General features: G+C 35.5%; 1 protein-coding gene across 2 annotated transcripts in view; it reads left to right on the top strand.

Annotated features, from left to right (window-relative positions):
- ZDHHC14 (zDHHC palmitoyltransferase 14) overlaps nucleotides 1-18,926 on the top strand; it is a gene marked incomplete at its 3' end in the record, with an annotated part of 106,604 nt that overhangs the window by 59,075 nt on the left and 28,603 nt on the right. For both annotated transcript variants that reach the window (XM_080341780.1, XM_080341779.1), the window contains exons 2-3: nucleotides 756-916; nucleotides 10,562-10,720. In XM_080341780.1, coding sequence (XP_080197906.1) covers nucleotides 756-916; nucleotides 10,562-10,720 — 320 coding nt within the window. The remainder of the gene's footprint in view (nucleotides 1-755; nucleotides 917-10,561; nucleotides 10,721-18,926) is intronic.

Here is an 18,926-nt window from a genome sequence, read left to right as displayed (position 1 = left end):
TTGCTAAAACTGTGATCCAGTCTTAAGCTCTGCAAGTATATTGTAAATCTGGTAACCACAGAGCCTTTTGTGCTGGTAAAGGGCTGTTAATGTTCCCCTAGACCCCCCTGGATTATTTGTATCCAGGTGTGTTGCACTGTCACTTGCACCTGTCTTTGTAAATGAGTAAAAAAAGCTCACAAAGTTATTAGAAATGGATTAAGAAAGAGAATCTGTAGTGGTGTTATAACATTGATATATACTGAGGCTGTTAAAGGGATGTGTCACAAGTGTAAGTTCTTGAGCACAGTCTTTTTGATGGATGATAAATTCATTTTATAGACTTAATTACATTTTTCATTGTGACTTATTTCATCATGTTATGTGCTTTGCCTTTTATTACTGAATATCTTCAGGTTATTTCCCCTTCCGTCTTCCCCTCCAATTTACTTTATGGAATTTGGCAGTAGTTGAACAAATATATAAGCATATAATATCCTGTAATAAAAATATTTTCTTCTGTAAATGAGTATTGCACGTTAGCAAGGTGATTGTTAAAGTATTTGAACCTTTACTGTATTAAACAGATTATGAGAAATTTCAGAAATGTCATTAACACATAAACAGAAATGTCAGCTTCAATAAACCTTCCAAGAGAAGTGACATATCAGTAGAAGAAAGTGAATTCTTCATGTGCATTTATAATGGTAAACAGTTTTTGAGAGCAAGTTGCACTGTGTGTTATTGATGATGTTTAATCTTTCTTCTTTTTCCAGTTGTCCGTATTTGTCAGAGAAGATTACACCTGCCATACCTGCAATTGGTGGGATTCTTTTCTTTTTCGTGATGGGGACCCTGCTGCGCACTAGTTTCAGTGATCCTGGTGTCCTCCCCCGCGCAACACCAGATGAAGCAGCAGATCTAGAGAGACAAATAGGTAACACCGAAGGTCTGTTGTCTCTTCACTTTCCTCCCAAGGGTGTATGTACGGTGTGAAGGCAGCGTGCTGCGCTGCTCTGCTAGCGAGAGGAGTTACTGCTACCTTCCCACAGCAGTTGTGCTGGAGATGTAGTGTCTGATGACGTTGCAGGGATTCCTGTGGAAAGATCAGTTCTTCGCCAAGACAGACAGTAAACAAAATCCTGGCCCTGGAGAGTGATAGTTATTGCTGAAAATACTTTTCAGTAAGTCTGCTAGGGAAGTCTCTCCATGGTGCACAAGAGAATACTTTCTGAAGTGTTTTTGGCAAGAAAGCTGATAATGCAAAGGTTCTGCAATTGTGTATCTTTTAAAGTAATGTACCCTCAGAGTTTGACTGAATTTAATTATGCTGTTATTTATACTGTGAAAGATAAGTCTCTGTGTTAATATACAATCTCTTAAGTTGATGCAGACTTGGGAAGGCTTTTCTTCAGTAACAGTAATAAAATGTTATTGTTTTTCATCTGTGTAAAGCTAGCATAATTAAAGGAGAGTGAAGCAGATTTTAAACAGCATCATTTATCAAGAGAATTGTTAACTCAATTCTAACTGTGGAATTTCTGCATCTACAAATATGCTGAATAGCTAAAATGTGCTACCTGGTTAAGAAAATACAATGAGTTTTCAGAGCTGCTTTATAAACAGTGGGTTTGTTTGCTTATTTTTAGTAAGCTACTGAAGTTTACTGATTTCTGTGCTTTTTACTATACATACTATATATCTGCTTTTATGTGATAGTCAATGGAAATCCTGTTTTCTGAAGCAATTTTAGAGGAACACACCTATAACTGAAAAAGACGGATAACAGGTTTATGCAAGCACAGTAGAAATGTTATACCTGCGAGGTCCTTGATTTTTAATACTACAGTACAGTTTCAGGCCTTGTTTACTGTGACAAATAATTTAATGCAATAGAAGCAAATGAGTGCACTAAAGCTGCTGTTGCAGATGCTTCTGCATCTGTAGAGTGTGAATTTGAGGGTTTTACTTCAGACTAGGTTTTGTCGGGTTCTCTGCACTATATGTCCTCCACAAAGCACTGGTGAAAATGTCTGAGAAGCTAAGTCATTGGTTTAGTCTCTAACACCATGTTATGGGGTAGAGTCTGTTTGGTGTACACATGGGGCAGAAGTGAAGTACTGGTTTAGTTGCCTCAGAAAGCAAATATAGTTTATATGCACCAAAATCACTCTGTGAATCCTGCCCATATAAGTGGGAATCGTAGGAGAGTTCATGTCAAAATAGCAAAATGTTAACAACAGTATGGTATTAGTTTCCTCTTACTTCTTACCTTCTAAGAGACAGAAAGCACATCATGTGGCTGTATCTTCCTCTTAAAAGACCTGTTGGACAAAGAAATATTGTTAAGGTAAAACAAAAGTAATGACTTGAATTCACTATTTTAGGCCTTTATGAGCCTTTAGCAGAGGAAAGGTAACAAATTTGTTTTTCAATACATACATACTTCAGTGGTTGTTTGAATCAAATGGTTTCATTTTGATTAAAAAAATCTCTTCTGAAGGCCTCAGTTTCGGAACACTGCTGTTGGAGGAGGGAGAATGGTTTTATTTTCTGGAAACATGTACATTATCTTTGTTATGAATTATTTTAAGAAGCAGAACTTTGAAATGTAGTGATAAGTGCACTGATCATCACTACAGTGAGATCATTTTCTTTCACCAGATTTGGAAGGTCCTGACCACAGCTGTTACCTTTTTATCTTACCACATAACACAGTGTATCTGTGTAATAAACAGCATTATGGGTATTTCAAAGTGTTTGGATATGAGTTTTGAAGTGGGATGCACACATTAGCAGTGTGCTACATGCAGCAGCAAATTGTACTTAACTCTGTGTGTGCTTTGAGTAGGTAGGTTTGAGGCTTTGGAATGGTATGATCATGTAACATGGTCGTTGAACTTTGTGGGAAGAAAATATTTTCTTATGGGTGTGGGAAGGCTGAGATGTGTACCAAATTTTATAGACCTAGTATAGCTTTCCAAAACCAGTGTATTCTGCTGGCATTCATGTGTCAGGAAGAAAACCCACATTGCTTTTATACATTGTTTGGTCTAATTGTGCAGAGCCAGGATCCAGCTGTCATTGGCATGACAGGAAAAGGTTACATTGAACCAGGCAGGACTTTGCTTTGGGCAAGGACTATGCTGTACATAATATACAGGGAAGAAAACTGTTAGCTCCTAGATGACCCAGATAGCTTCATTGCAGATGGATTAATTTAAATTCATATGAATTTCTTCTGTTTGCTTACATTCAAATATAGCACTCTGGATTATTTAAAAAGAAAGTCTTCAGTTAACCTGCCCTTATCTGCCATAAAGAAATTGTCAGAAATGAAGGAGCATTGTGAAACCATATTTTCACTACACTCTAAAGAAAAATATTGAAAATTGATACGGAATCTGTTTATACTGAGGAACTGGAATTCTCTTCAAATACAGTAATTTCAGTCCTTGGTTGTATACTAGAAGTATTCCTAATAGCCACAGAATCCAGATATGTGGAAAACAGATGCCAAAGTTCCAATTTGTTTTCTTGCAAAAGCTAACAGATTTCTTAAGAAGACTGAGTTTGGAGCTTATGTTGTAGCTTTTACCAGCGCTGTCACTGCAAACGTTTTTCAGAATCGAATACTGAGCATGTAATGTGCTGCATATAAGTGTGTAAGTTGCTATGGTGGGTAATGAGATCATTTTTATAGATGGGGAAAAAAAGGGGGGGGGAAAAAGCATCTCAGAACTATTTGGAGAAATGTGGGAAAAGTTATAATTTCCCCCTCCTTTCTCTTTTTTGCTCCCACTTCTTCTCCAAAAATGGTATTCTTGCTGAAGGAATAATGTGTGGGAGGAAGATGAAATTCAGGCAGGTATATTCCTTAGTGTTGCCGAAAAGGAATGCACCTTTGTATCATAAAATTGTGTACTAATTTATAGATAAACAATTGTTCAAAATTTAGAGTTTTCCAGTTTTTCCAGAAAGAAAGCTTTTGAAATAGAGCTTCCCATGTAACGGTTTTATTACTGCTCTAATTACTGTGATAGCTCACGAGTATTCTGTGCTTTTTAAAATGGAATTTTTTTCTCAGTTTTATTAATGCAATATTTAGGGAGCAGTGCACATTCTTTGCTTGTTTTACTACTGGAGTTCCCAGTAAAATGTCTTCTGATTGGAAAGTAAAAACAAATAAATATGTGTATATATATGTGTGTATATATATATACATAAGATATTTGAAATTGTAGTAATATCTTTCTAATTGAATAACGTTCCATGAGACTTACTTGAAGAACTTGGATTTCTGTTAAACCTTTACGCTTCTTAAGTCTGCTACCATGACCTCTCCCAGCTGTTTCACTCCAGCAACCCCAGCACTCCTATTTTTTTACCGCTTCTTGTGGTGAAGCACAAGTAGTCTTAATTTGCCTGGTGTCTGCTGTCCCAATGATAAATAACAGAATCTAAGCCATTTCCAAAGAATAAAAGTGGTCATTTATCATCTCATGTCTGATACTAGTTACTCAAGACAGTTAATAATGTTTTTAATAATAAGCTTTCTAAATAAAGCAAAACAAAACTGATACTTTTAAAAATTCAAATTAAGAAAAAAAAGTATGTTTTAGTTAAATTTTGCCTTAAGAAATTTGGCATTTGAATGTAGTTTAAAAATGAAAGCTGAACAATTTGTAGGTGAATGCTAAACTTGTTTTTAAATTATCACCTGTTTCTACTGAACTACACACAAGCCATCTTACTTATATGCATACAACCAACCCATTTGTGTTAGCTGACCTGCTCAGAAAACCAGTGTTGTATGGGACACGGCTGCACCTAGTCAGAAGAGCTTTGCATTAGGAAAAGCCTGGACCCCACCATAGGAGGACACTGTATGGGAGTTTGCACTCGTGAAGCATATTTAAACAGGATTAGGAGAACAGAAGACATTTGTGTCCAAGCCTGTTGACCCACCATCTTTCTTTCACTTATTATATTAACAGATTTCTTTAAACCCATTTTTTACTAATGATAGGATTTCAAAGTTGATTAGAAGCCAAATTTGCAGACAAACCATTTGGCTTCTTACTGATGCTCTGGTTTGTTTTATTTCTTTTTCTCTGTAATGAGACATGTATTGATGATTGAGAGAATAATTTATTCCTACTATAATGTGAGATCATTATAAGGAAAAGCTGAAGCATAACTGTATGTGAAGAAAAATTTATATGAGGGAAGTTATCTTAACTCTGGTCAAAGTAAGGATATACTTGTTGCTTTCCTTGCTGAGAACAGTTTGAGTGAAAACAAATGGTCGTCAGTTTAGAAGAGAAAGACAGGTATGGTGTTTTAAATTGTGCTGCTGGTAGCTGATAGTTGAGCTATAGAAAAAGCATAGTCCTAGTTGCTTAAAATGTTTGAAAATTAATGAACTAGGATCTTCCTAAATAGTGGGAGGCTTTCGTACCTGCATTTGAGAAAGGAACAGAGAGGAGGGTAAGATACTACTGAAAAGAATAGTAGTATCCATCTAGGTACTGTCCTGTGTTCCTCATCATCTCGGTAGGTACTTCTCCACTTGTGTGTCTCTTTCTTTTAATTTCTTGAGTCCATTAGGCAGGAAATTAAATTAAAATCCATTAATGAAGCTGCTACTGAAATTTACCTGCTGATGATCTACTAGTAATCATGATGGTGCAGTTGAGAAAAAATTTTCAGAACAGAAACTTGTATAACCTATTATTTTATTTTTATGTAAAACAGAAGGGCTTACTAAGATAAATTTACCTTTTTAGTAATTACATATAAAGATGATGATGGTCTGCTAAATGAGACTGCGAGTTGTTGAAGTTATAATATCTTGCTATGGCAGATATTTTTCACTATATCCAGCAACTTGGTGAAATCTTTAGTGTTTTGTAAATAATGTTTTAAATATGCGTTTATTAAAGGATTTCCCCCAATTTAACCACAGCAAATTAATTCCTCAGGTTTTAAATCCAATACCCATATGAGCAATATTTAGTTGTAGCTATGGTTTTGAAATGGATGTGATATAATAGTCACGTTAGAGTTTTTATGATGTGCAGTTTAATTCTTTATTCTTACTCTTTATTCTTATAAAGTGAAGAATGCAGTTAGCAGCTGCTGATTTCAGTCTAAGCCAGGTTCCCAATATTGTTTGTCCTTGAGATAACTGTCTGGAAACAAGAAAGTTTTGCTTGATTAAGTTATTTCTGGGGAAAAAAAAAAGTATTTTTTTTCATCTTGTAGCTCACTATTGTTAATCATGTAGCTTAGATATAAGTGGTTAAATACAGAGAAAGACATTTCTTAAAGGTCTGCATTTTTTCAGGGTGCTTTTTTTGTTTTGCTCTTCAGATCTTATAGGTCATACATAAATCTTTTTTTCATTGCATTGTATGTTTTTCTTAGCAGAAACCATTGCAACCACTTCAGGTAACTAGCTTTTCTAATGTTAATGTTTGAAGATTGGAATTGTGTCCCTTTAAGGTTGATGGCAAACCTTACATGATATTATTGTTAAGTTGTAGAGAGACAATGTGGAGAGACTTTCTAGAGACTTTTTGTCCTAGAATCTTAGGAAAATGGACCCAAAAAGCAAATGCTTGATTGAGTGGGAGAATCCCCATGATATGTATACAAAATTCCAGCCTATGTGTCCTATCTAAACAGCACCTCTCGTCTGTTTTCAGTGTAATAATTTAAAAGATCTAAGTGAATGTTGTCACATTAGGAGGTTGCTAGACTGTGCTGTATGTCCATTAAAGACTTGGAGTGACTTTCTTGAAGCAGTTCGGGTACCTTGGTCCTTCAAGGACATGGATTGTATGTCTGGGGGTTTTGTAATAGAGTAGTAAAAATGCTGGAGCCCCATCTAGTGCATGAACATTTAACACTGTTAGAGAAGTTGTAAAATGTGTCAGAGCAGAGAGGATGGAAGGCAATCCCATTGGTGGGAAAATTTTACCTTTTTTATAAAATAACTTGCATTACTACATCAGTAATGAATTGGAAGAGAAAAATGTAAGAAGTAGCGATCAAACACAGGTTTATTTGGGGAAGGTGATTACATAAAGGTTAATCTTATTGTGCCTCAAAGGGATCACATATTAAAAGATGTAACTGTGTTAGAACCCCAGTAAGAACAGTGCAATTGAAGGATAATTACAGTCTGAAAAATCACAGTGGGACCAGGACATGTTTAGCACACTTAGATTAGATAAATCTGGTTAAATTCAAGCATGTGTGATGTTGCCCTGTTTCCAAAAAAAAAAAAAAAATTGTTGATAAAACAGAAAGGCTGGGACTTTCATGTTTGATTATGCAATATAGGATTGTGGGTAAAATCCTGACTCCATGGTAAGTCTGCAAGACTGTTTTCATTTATTTCATTTGCAACAGCTTTCGCCCTTGAATTTTGAGATTAATTTTCTTTAGAGAACTAGGATTTGGTGGCCCTGTGAACTTGAACTTCCTTGCAAAGGTTTGGAAGGAAATCCTCTTAGAAAACCAGCATTGTAAGTATAATGGGCTGGCCAGTTTTCTCCCTTCTCGACCAGAGAAGTTGCCTTTGAGATTCTGCCAGAGCCCTTTTTAAAATAAAATACATACAGTGCACTTTTTCAACTTCTTTAAAGGGTTAGGAGATACATACCGGTTTCAGTCGATGTGCATTTTTTATGCATAAATGTTTCGTTAGAAAAAAGAGCATTTTTCTTCTAAACAATTCACCTTGACTAGTTTAAATCATTCACTTTCAATTATTATGTACATATTCAGGAATAATAAGATTTTATAAAGGAAGAAAATCTGAAATGTTAGTATCATTTTAGGAAATGCAATGCATCAGCATTTCTAGCAGTATAGAAGGCTACAGCTATATAAAAATTCAGGCTTCATTAGTATATTTGACACTTATACACCTAAATATGAGTATGAGTGTCAAATGGAAATAATTATTTTATTTATGAACATGTTATGTATGCATGTGTTAAATGCTTTATCGGATAAAAGTTAATAAGGGCTAGTGACCTACATTTTTGTTCACAGTTTAAGTCTATTTGAGCAGACTGGTCAGAAATGGACATAACACTATTTTATAAAGCCCATGGATTTATAGAAGAACTAAGAATATTACAAGCCTCATGGTGATGATGTCACCAGAAGTACACTGTATTAAAATATTTTTATCTTTTTCAGTGGTAGTAACTAAGATCGGCTATAGGGTATTTTTAATAAGAAAAACTTTGTTTTTTTCCCTTAAAAAGTATTGTCTTATGCAGATCTGTACTAGTACTGCATGTTATTTCATCATTTCATGCACCCTATGATAATCTGTTCTACAGAAAATAAGTTTTCAGTGTAAATATGAAGGCTTTTTTAATGTAATCTCTGAATTACAAGAAATTCCTCCCTGTTTTCTGGATTTAGGAATCATCCATGCCTCTAAAGCTTTAAACAGTATAAGCACCATTGTGTTCCACCCTCAAAAGAACATCTTTTCAGCTTAGTTCTAAGTTAGAAAGCAATAATAAAAAATTACTTGAACTGATTTGTCATGAGGACATATAGACTGTTATGCAAGCAAATAGAAAAATGGTTTTTACTATAACCTGAATAAATTACATTATTTCAATTGACCTCATCAGATTCTTGTGTCTGCTTAGAGTGCTTTGAAATCACAACCATTTAATTAAGAGTTCCTTTTAAACAACCTGTTAAAAACAACAAAAAAGGAAACTTAAGATGATGTCCATATTGCTCATTAAACAACTTTAATTGTCTAGTTATATTTCAGCATGTAAACACACTAGCAGCTTGTAATGCAACAATTGTTTAATCAAAAATATTGTGTCAAGCAGTATTGGCCTTCAGGTCAAAATCAGTATATTGATTGTTATGAGAGCCACGCAGTAATCTGTGCTTCCACGTGTGGATCATGGGACCTGGCCCAGCATCGCAGGGTCTGGTTTATGTCCAGCACAAGCAGACATCCGTACCTCATCAGGGTCTATTAGCCGGTGTCTCAGCTGCTATTTCTTCAGGATTCAACACTTAATTCTCATAAGGGATGCTTAGGATCTTCATACCCTGATTCCATCGTTCTGAGCTATTGCTGCCCTTGTTCCGCCATCTTCTCCAAGAAAGTGTTCTGAAGTCCAGCTATTTCAGTGGTCACGTTTGTGGTGGTGTCCCACAAATACTTTTCTTGGTGCATATTTATGGAGTGGGTGAGCACGTTGCAGCTGGGAACTTGTTTAGCTAGATTTGCTACCAAATCTGGCATATTGTATAATTATACTCTTGCTAGCACAGCTATGCTGTTGCTAATTTGAATACCTTCCTAGGCAGGAGGCTTTCTACTTGCCCCTGTGGAAAACATGTAGTTTGTAGGCTGTGTAAATATGGCTTCAGACCTGGCAGACCTGGCAATTGAGTGATATTTCTAACAATTTGAGCTCAAGTACAGTCATGGATCTTTTAGTAACCTGTCATACAGTCCCATGCTTGTCCAACATGAAAACATAGGGGACAACTTGAAACATGGTTGTACAGGTGACTGTGACTTTGAAATGTGGTTTCATTCATATATTGGGAAATAATTTATTTTACTTTCTTGTTGTTTTGGCTGTTCTGCCTGTGCAGGAGTAATAGTGTAGGGTTTTTTTCACTTCTGTGGTTTGATTTGTGATTACACCAGAACACATAAACTGAGAAAAATGTGCCACTTTTACAAGTTCAACTTTGAGAGTATAGCTCAGCTTGGACGCTTTTAAAGGACAGAATTGAACTTCAGTGATTTAGCCTAATTGGTCCTTTAGTTGCTGGAAAAATGAATGCTGATGTCCTAAAATAAAACAAAACCAAGCAAACAAAACCCCAAACCTCACCACTTGTACCAAATGCGGTAGTTGGAAACTATTTTCATTCAACAAACAAACTTCAAGATGTGCAAAAGTAGCACTGGGAGTTAGATTTTCAAACTTTGAAGCAGCAAGAGCTGTGAGATACTATTCTGAATGAGCTCCATTGTATCACAGCATTTAAGAGATCTTAAAGTGATGATTTATCTTATTTCTACCATATGCCAAGCACTAATGACAGAGCTGCTGTTGCTTAAGTAAATGTGAAGATTCTATATTAGGTTTAGAATTTCTACAGCACCTGTTATTACAGAAATTCTAACAAATTCAGGAAAATCCTAAAGATATCTTGTCCAAGTTTTACCATCTTGCACCAATAGTCCTAGTTGTCTTTAATGTGTTCTCTATGAACTGTTAGAGGGTATGAGAGTGTAAGAGTTTTGGGATCAAGGTAGCTGTCAGCATTTGAGTATTTGGTTTGGGTGATTTCTTTAATTCAAATTGATTGGCTATGTATGCTATTTGTAATTCACTTTCTTTTTGCTACATATCATTTTAGGAGAATGCGAAGGGGAAAAAGTTGTTTATTTTAAGTGTGCTAACAAAAATTTGAAACTTGCCATAGGTGGCCATCAAGGACAGTTCTGTGCATACATCATAGCTCATGTGGAAAATCTAATCCCTTGTATTTCCATGTTTAGATATTGCCAATGGCTCCAGTTCAGGAGGATACCGCCCCCCTCCCAGAACAAAAGAAGTGATCATCAATGGACAGACAGTGAAACTAAAATACTGTTTTACTTGCAAGATTTTCCGCCCACCTCGTGCCTCACATTGCAGCCTTTGTGATAACTGCGTAGGTGAGTAAAAAAAGATACGGCATTTGTTCAGTTTAGTAGCTTATATATTGTGATACTTCTGATAGAAGAGAGAAAAGAATCAGAGTTAGTGATAAGATTACTCATGAGGTCACTTGCTGTGTTCATCCTTCTTTCCCACCAGCTCTGTTAAATGTTGAGAATTTTAGAGGAGGCCGAAGAGGAGGTTTGGCTTAACAGATAGTTGTTGATAATCTAAGAAGGAAAAACATCTTCTGATGCATACATCTTTCCCAACCTGCTCTGCAAGATGAAGAAGATACCCAATTTAAATAGGGGTGCATAGTATGTCCGATGAGCTTCCCAGTGCAGACACACAAACTTTCCTGGAGCTTCGGATTTGTTTCCTTCACCAAACCACATTGAGGGCAAGGAGCTGCTTCTCCAGGTTGTTACAGACTGACTGTGAGGCACAGTTCCAACGGTTAGGGCTTGCACTGAGACCAGAATATATACTGTAGATGATTCTTAGCTTTGAACAATTTTAAGACTACAAATTTTCAAGTCAGCATCCATAAGAAATTACTGGGCAAGCACAGTATTTTGAGAGTAAGTAGATGTTGTCAGGACCTAAGGATATTTTGTAACTATAGGACTTCTTTTTTCTTTCTTTGAACATGTCATCTTTTTTTCCTGACTGTTTTCTCTGGAGGGCAAAGAAGGTGTTTAAGATATGCCTGAATTTAAAAGCCAACCAAAAATAAAAAATAAAACAAAACACACCAATCAAATCTGAGTAGTTTCTAGTTAATTAGATCGCATTTAGAGTTTAGTGCAGCTGATTAGCACACTGTTGAGCCTGGATCTTACACATTCAAGAAAATAACGTAGAAAGATCTATCCAGCTGAGAAATGTAATTGCAGCATTCAGCAGTGATATTTTTAGACATATAGCAGTTACTGGAAGCATTACAGTTTCATGTTTAGATGATACTCCTTTAGGGAGTACACTTAGATCAGAGTGCAAAGATTAGCCTTTCGGCCCTATACAATTGATTGGTAACTGTAGATGGTTCCTTCAGTAAATAAGTTTTTCTGATGTGTTAGAATTTCCTAAGTGTTGTAAAAGCTGCTGAGCTTGGCAAGTAGTGATATTTATGAATTGAGCTTGACACATTTTCAGAAAAATATGTCAAATGTGTAGCCTGGACATCACTGTTGTGATATTATTGCTCAGCAAACCTGATAATGTGAAAATGCAGTTGTTGACCAGTACAGTAAATAAAAGGTAAAGTCTGTTGTCTTTATGAGAGTGCATAAATAAGAGCACCTCCCACGCATACATCTTGAATATTATTTTTAAATAATATTTCGGGATTTTTTAATACACTGGTACAAAGGTTTTTTTCTACAGGTAATCTATAATCTGACTGTGTTCTTTTCATACTAAATTTGGAAAACCTACTCTGTGAGACATACAATTAGTGATGGCAGGGAAAACAATTTAAACAATCTTTGTCATCTAATTATGTCTGTGATGAAGCAACATATGTGAATTATTATGAGTATATATCAGAAAAGTCTGTGAGGAAATGACAGACAGAAGTGGTGATTGTATCCAAGAAGGTTAGTCTTTTCCACTCATAAAATAGGTAGGATCATTGTAATTTCCTCTTGCACTTTTTAAAATTTGAAGTTATTTATTTTAAAATAATTGCATCCATTTATTGGAATTAATTTGCTGTGGTTTTACTCCTCAGCATTTATAATGGCGATTACAGAAAACTATGACTTTTTCTGGGCATATTGTGTAGTACTTTTGTTTCCCGATTAGCTACAGGTATTTGTCATGTAAATATTCAGAAGTATTGAATGCAAAAACTGAAACCTATAAATACCTGCAACTAATTTTCTGTAAGAACTAGGTGTTAAGAAAATTGAATTGCTCATGAACTTGTGGAAAACTAACAGTCTGAGATCTCATACCTTATCAGAATGTGTTATGCAGTTTACCACTGCTCTTAGGTTAGGATTGTTTATATGATGATGCTTTTATTTAATTTTAGTTTGTGAATAAATCTTATAATAGCAATGAGTGTGCCACTATCATTTGCTAGTTCCTTACTGATGTAACTAAACCAGTGCAAAAATACTTCTACTTCACCTGCATATGGATACATAAGTAACTTACGGTTGCAACTCACTACCAATATGGTTGTGTTCCTTTTTACCACATAGTTCCTGAAGCTTTTGCTGTGTAAACTAACTACAGAGACTATGTGCTACAGGAATGCAGTCTGTCTTTGAACCAGCACTCACTGCTCAGAAAAAAAACCAGTATAATACTTTTAGCTAGAGGTGTTTTATGACACTGGGAAAATTAATGCAGTGTGAGAGAGAGGTTCTTTCATCCTGTATTTTCTATTGATGCTTTTTATTCGGTAAGGAATCCTTAGTAGCATTTTAAATATGTGAGTACATATAAAAAAATTAGTAATTGTTATTTGAATTATTTCTAACTTTCTAGTTGTCTAGTAAGCATATCTGTTACTTAATCTTGTTTTTTATTTTCATTTCATCACTATTTTTTTAAAATAAATGGCTATGTAGTATATTTAGAGAAAAATATGAAAAAATAGCTTTAAAAAAAACCCAAAACACTAACTAATTTGAGTTCTACCCATAGCAATTCTTCAAACTCCTTTAGCTTTACAATATTTTCACAGTAGTAGCCAGAAAAATCTGCATTTTCATGCGAATGTTGTTTGTTGCATTTATTTAATACCTTGAAAAATTCGGTTGAATAAGTGTCCCCGCAGGCAGATACCTTGGGTGTGTTCTTGACTTGTTTCCTCAACTGCCTTTGATAATGGGAGTTGGTAGTTAGCCCCTCAAGGGTTTGCTATGTACTGTTATGTTGCTTAAAAACTATACATGAATTTAAAATAACGTACGCGTAAACACAAGACATAAAGACTTGAAAAAAGAAAAGAATAACCACACCAGACACAAATTCTGAGCTCAAGCTAGCTATTGCTGGGTTTTGGCAAGAGGTTTAGATTGCACTATGTGATGCTAGTGAGAAGCCAGTGCTTAGGCTTGCTTCTGAAATGACCAAATGACTTTTTAAAATTTATTTTTTGGTCATTTCAACATCAACTGTGTAACTTTTTTGTTTGGTTTTAATAAATAGTTTTTGTCTTGTTTAATTTGATTTCTGTAATAAAAGCTGAACAAGAAGCAGCCAACTATTTCCAAACAATATATGTAAATATGGTACCAAGTGACTAATGAGAAACACTGATGATTAGCAAGCAGTAAATCACCTTAGTCCAATAATCTAAACGTCTAAAGCCTTCTTTGCATTGGCATTGGTTTTGCTTACCAAGCGAAGTAACTAATTTAGATTAAGTCAAAAACCCAGTATGGAGGAAGAGATCCGCCATTTATATTAATCCAAGAGAATATGACCTTTTTATTTGTTTCAAAATCTGTACATCGTACATTTGTGTGTGACTGATGGATGACGATATATTCTCTCCTCCAGTTCCACTGTGTTTCTTTCAACATGATTTTAATTTTTTTTACAGAAGATTCAAAGCTCAGATTTTTGAAACTGATGCCACAACTTAACTTTGAAAGGTTTAGTATGATTTTTGAGAGATCGCCCATGCACGTGGCACACTGAGTTAGACCCAAGCTTTGGTTTGTGCAGTAGCCCCTTTCCCGCCATGGCCAGAGTGGGTCCCTAGGGAAGAATGGGAAAGAGGGCGAGTGCACGGGGATGCTTCCTGCTGAATATTCTCACGCTCTTGGAAATTTTCAGCATAGACCTTCTTCAGCCCTGGGAAGTTACCTTGTTTTTTTTTTTAAACAGCTCTTGATGGATGCTAGTTGGACTTCTTGGTACCTCATAAAACTTTTGAGATGGGGAACCAGGATGCCAGTGGCTGAAGGCACATGTACCGTACTGGCATTTTCTGTCAACGTTTCTGTTTTGTGTAGGAGACAGGATTCCTCTCACTTTTAAGTCTGATTGATTTTTTTTTTTTTTTTTTTTTTTTTTTTTAATGTAGACTCTAAACATGAGAACAAGTGTCAAGATTTTGACAGAAATTTTGACAGAAAATATGCTATATTAGAAGCCAATAGACACCTCCTTTCTGGTTAAATCATTGCTTCTGTAAAGCACTTCTGCCAGGCAATTGTTGGCATTGTCTTTTGATCTTGACTGGACTACTTTATTATTTTGAAAATACAATGTGTTATGTACCTGGCAGTGTGCCAAACAGCAGAATTTGGATAAAATAATTTATTTAAAAAGTAGCTTCCCAAATTAGGCAACAGTGTTTTGAATTTTTTTTGTTAAAGTGGGGAATTAATTATTAAAACACATGTGACATACAACAAGTACAATGTAAGACAAGGAGTGAGAATTACAAGTGTCTTCTGGGAGAAGCTCTTCTGTAGAGTCACTCCAGATACCAGCATCTTCCAGCCGGGAGAACACAAATTACTTGAAAAACAGGCTGGGAGGTGACATAGTAACTGTTTGGTTTTAGTAACACTGACACTCTCTGAGAGTTATTTTCCCAGGACTTCGTGGTCCTTTATAATCAGTGTGTATTTACTTTATGTCAGGACTTTGCTTTACTTGGATTTCATTCCATTCTGTAGCATCTCCCTTTATTACCTTATTGCCTCCCTTTTTGCTGTTGATTCCTTTTCATGACCTTTGCCTATTTCTTTCCTTACATTTCCTGCAGTGGAATATCATTTTCACTTCATTTCAGGGCCTGATTTTGAACCTGTTACACCTCAGCTTCATGTCTCTTGAGTGACTCTTTAGCTGAACAGTTAAACTACAAAGTTAGCTGCTATGTCCTTTTTTTTTCCTTGTGTTTTTTTTCCCAGTTTTTACATGTGAGAAATAGCATTGGCTCTGTTTGTTGGTGCTACCTTTTTGGGGCACCCAAAGAAACTGTCAAGCAGAATACACACCAGCACTTACAGATATATTATTTGTTTATGATTGTGCCATCTATATACTAGGTGTAGTTTAGAAATTCAGGAAGTATAGCATGTGGGTCAAAGAGGTTTTAAAGTCTAAGGGATATATGGCAGAAAATGTCTTTAAAAAATATAATCGTATTATAAGTTACTTCAGAAAGAGGTTGCAGCTTATGTATTGCTCTGCATATAAAAAAAGCGGAGATTATCAGAGTACCTGTTAGGGTAGTTCTATTCCTCAGATGTCAGAGTAAAAACTGAAGAGATGAATTACTAGGGAAAAATTTAAAAAAAAAAATAAAATATATATATATATGTATATATATATATATATAAAGTAGAAACCTAAGAAAATAAACTAATATTTACATTAGGTGCAATAACAATTTTAAAGATAGTCAAGGAATTCAAAGGCAGATACAAGGCAGCAACAGTGTGTAAAAACAAAATAAAAACAACCAAAAAACAACCAAAAACCCTGAGCTTTTATGTAGAAAATGGAGGAATAAAGCCATGAACTTTGTGGGTGCTGATACCTGGTAGGGACAGCATATTTCCCCTAGGGACGAGTTGGATTTTTTAACTCTCTTCCTCCATTGTTTGGCGTGTCTGGTGGTTTTTTGCTTCCTGGTGTGTGAATGTACTGAATTGACAAGAACAGATATTGTAGGAGAGAGATATTTTTAAGCAGCAAGGTCCTTTGCTTGTACACTCTTTGTGCCTATCAAAGAACAGTCGTTCTAAACTGCTGCTGCTGCCTTTGCAAATGTCACCATTACCGTGCATACAAAGGGATTTGTTGTTAACTCATCAACATTTATAATTGGAGGTAGCAGAGAAGTGAGGTATGTGATAATATAGCTTAATTACTGTGAACTATCCTAGGGCAATGTCTGGATGTTTTCTAATAAATCAGTTGCTATTTTTATTAACAAAATTAAGCATGTTTCTTTTCTTTTTGTGAATAATATTAGTCTGTCACTATTGAAGATACAACTGATTTTCTTAAATAAAAAAAACAAAACAAAAACAGAAAACACGTGAATAGCTTAGCTGCCTGGGACAGTATTTAGACAATCATGAGTGAAATATTTATTTGTTGAGTAGCCCTTGTGTTATTGTTTCTTATTGACTCTTTGTTGTAAATATCCATGCACTGGTTTAATTTATTTCATTAGTGGAGGCCCATCTTTCCCCATATTACTTTGCTTTTTCAGTTTGCATCATCTTGTAGAGATTAGCATAGTGTCCAGAATGCAGTGTGGAGCAAACATTTGGTGAGTGTCTCCGGAATATAAACTTGAGGCTGGAAGGCTGGTTCTGTGCCATTTGGTTTTACTGGGGTGTTCTGATTTGGAATCAGGGTACAAAAGAAGCGAAGCGTGGCAATTTAAAGGATCCATTGTGCATTGTCCATAACAGATGTTCTAAAATAACATCAGCATGCATATAAATGTAACTTCAAATCAGTCTTTTGTTGTTCACCATTTTTTTTCATATACATTTCTACTCTGATATCATACCACAAAAGCAACAGCAAAGGCATTGTCAGGGAAATGACTGTCACATGGGTGAGTGTTACGTAAGTTAAACTGATCCATATATTTGATTGCTGTTGTCAATTTATGGCAAGTCCCATCAATGCTTTTCAAAATATGGTTAAATAAACAATTTTCTTAGGAGTGATGACTTAAGTCAGTGGAACTGAACATCTGAGCTAAGACAGTTTTTATGAATATGCTATGAATATCAGATACAAGATTTTTACTAATTATATTAAATTATCAGTCATTCTGAACAGACAGTAAAGGATTTAATGCCATGGTTATATTGGCTTTTGTGCATGCGTACATGAGACTATTGGGATTGAACTGTCGTATCTTAGAAGAAAATAAATGCTTTTTGTAATAAAAAGTATTCCTTTCATGGACTTTCAAAAACCTTATCTGTTTTCCTAAATATTTCAAGAGCAACCAAATTCTGAAAGTACCATTTGTCATAAAAAAATATCAAGTCAAGAAGCCTGAATAGATGTGATCATATCATGACATCATAGTCCTACAAAAAGCTGTAATTGTCATCATTACAAATATGTGCAGATGTGTCCTTATCTCTGCATAATTGTCCAGTTGTGCATCCAGGACAATGGGCCTTGTAGTCCTATGTTGTACTGCTACTATCAAAAGTAATTTTGAGTAATGCTGGCCCAGTCGGTTGAGTTGTAATGTGACTTTTTGATTGGCACAAGATTTGAATAGCGAACTGTTGTGACTCTTCCCAGTCCTGGGATACATGGTAAAATAAATATGGAAATATTTGGTGAATGCTTTAAGTTTGTGTCTTTGCCCTGCAACACTTTGCAAGAATTGGAGAGAAGAATTAGCAAGTGAATTCCAATTTGTGCTCTTCGGAATCTGCTAGAATGTGACCTAGATATTTCTGAGACCTGCCTTCACATTAAGCTTTAAAAAATGTACGTTGGCATAGAGTGACTCAGTCAAGCAAAGGAAAAAGGATACAGTTCATAAATAATAATAGAGATCACCAAGCGAACAGATGAGAAAATCTGGAAACTGAAGGGCCAAGCTGGCCTACCAATGTTCCATGTTAAAATGCTTTTTTGTTCCTTGTAAGTTATAAAGCTTTCATTAAATGTTTTGAAAGAGGAAGGAAAGCATTGAGGTCATTTTGTATGCTGTTTCCTGGAGTGTAGTGATTGAAAAATGGAAGCCGGACATTTAGGATGTAAAGAGTCTACATGCTGTGCTGTGGAAAAGTAGAGGTTTGACTGGTTGGTCCTGAGCAGCAAGGAGCATGCTTCACTGTGGCTTCTGAAGGAAACATTCTCCATCTGTAAGACCATTGCTAGTTAAAAAGGCAAATGTTCCCTGTTTTGTTTTGATCTGAGATATCCAGCAATTAATGTTTCTTAAACAAGTTTTGAAATGTAAATTTTTCAGGAAAGGTAAAAAGAAAAAAAAAAAAAGATGTAACTTGTATGTTCTTCTGTCATCCAGTCAGCATATATTATTAGGTGAGTGTTAATGAGACCACTGAGTCATGCCGATAACTTGCTGCTTCCAGGAAGACAGTATCTGAATTTCATCCTCTTTTTTTTTTTCTCCCACTTGTGTGATTCTCTCCTTTGTGCCTGTTCACACAGCCCTTAGTAACACACAGCCATTGGCATGTCAGTTTTTCTCACTAAGCAACGAATGAAAGAATTCCATTTTTTCAT

Source organism: Nesoenas mayeri (genome assembly GCF_963082525.1).
Source record: "Nesoenas mayeri genome assembly, chromosome: 3".
Classification (NCBI taxonomy): domain Eukaryota; kingdom Metazoa; phylum Chordata; class Aves; order Columbiformes; family Columbidae; genus Nesoenas; species Nesoenas mayeri.
Note: the sequence above shows the minus strand (reverse complement) of the source record. Positions and strands in the feature narration are given on the sequence as shown.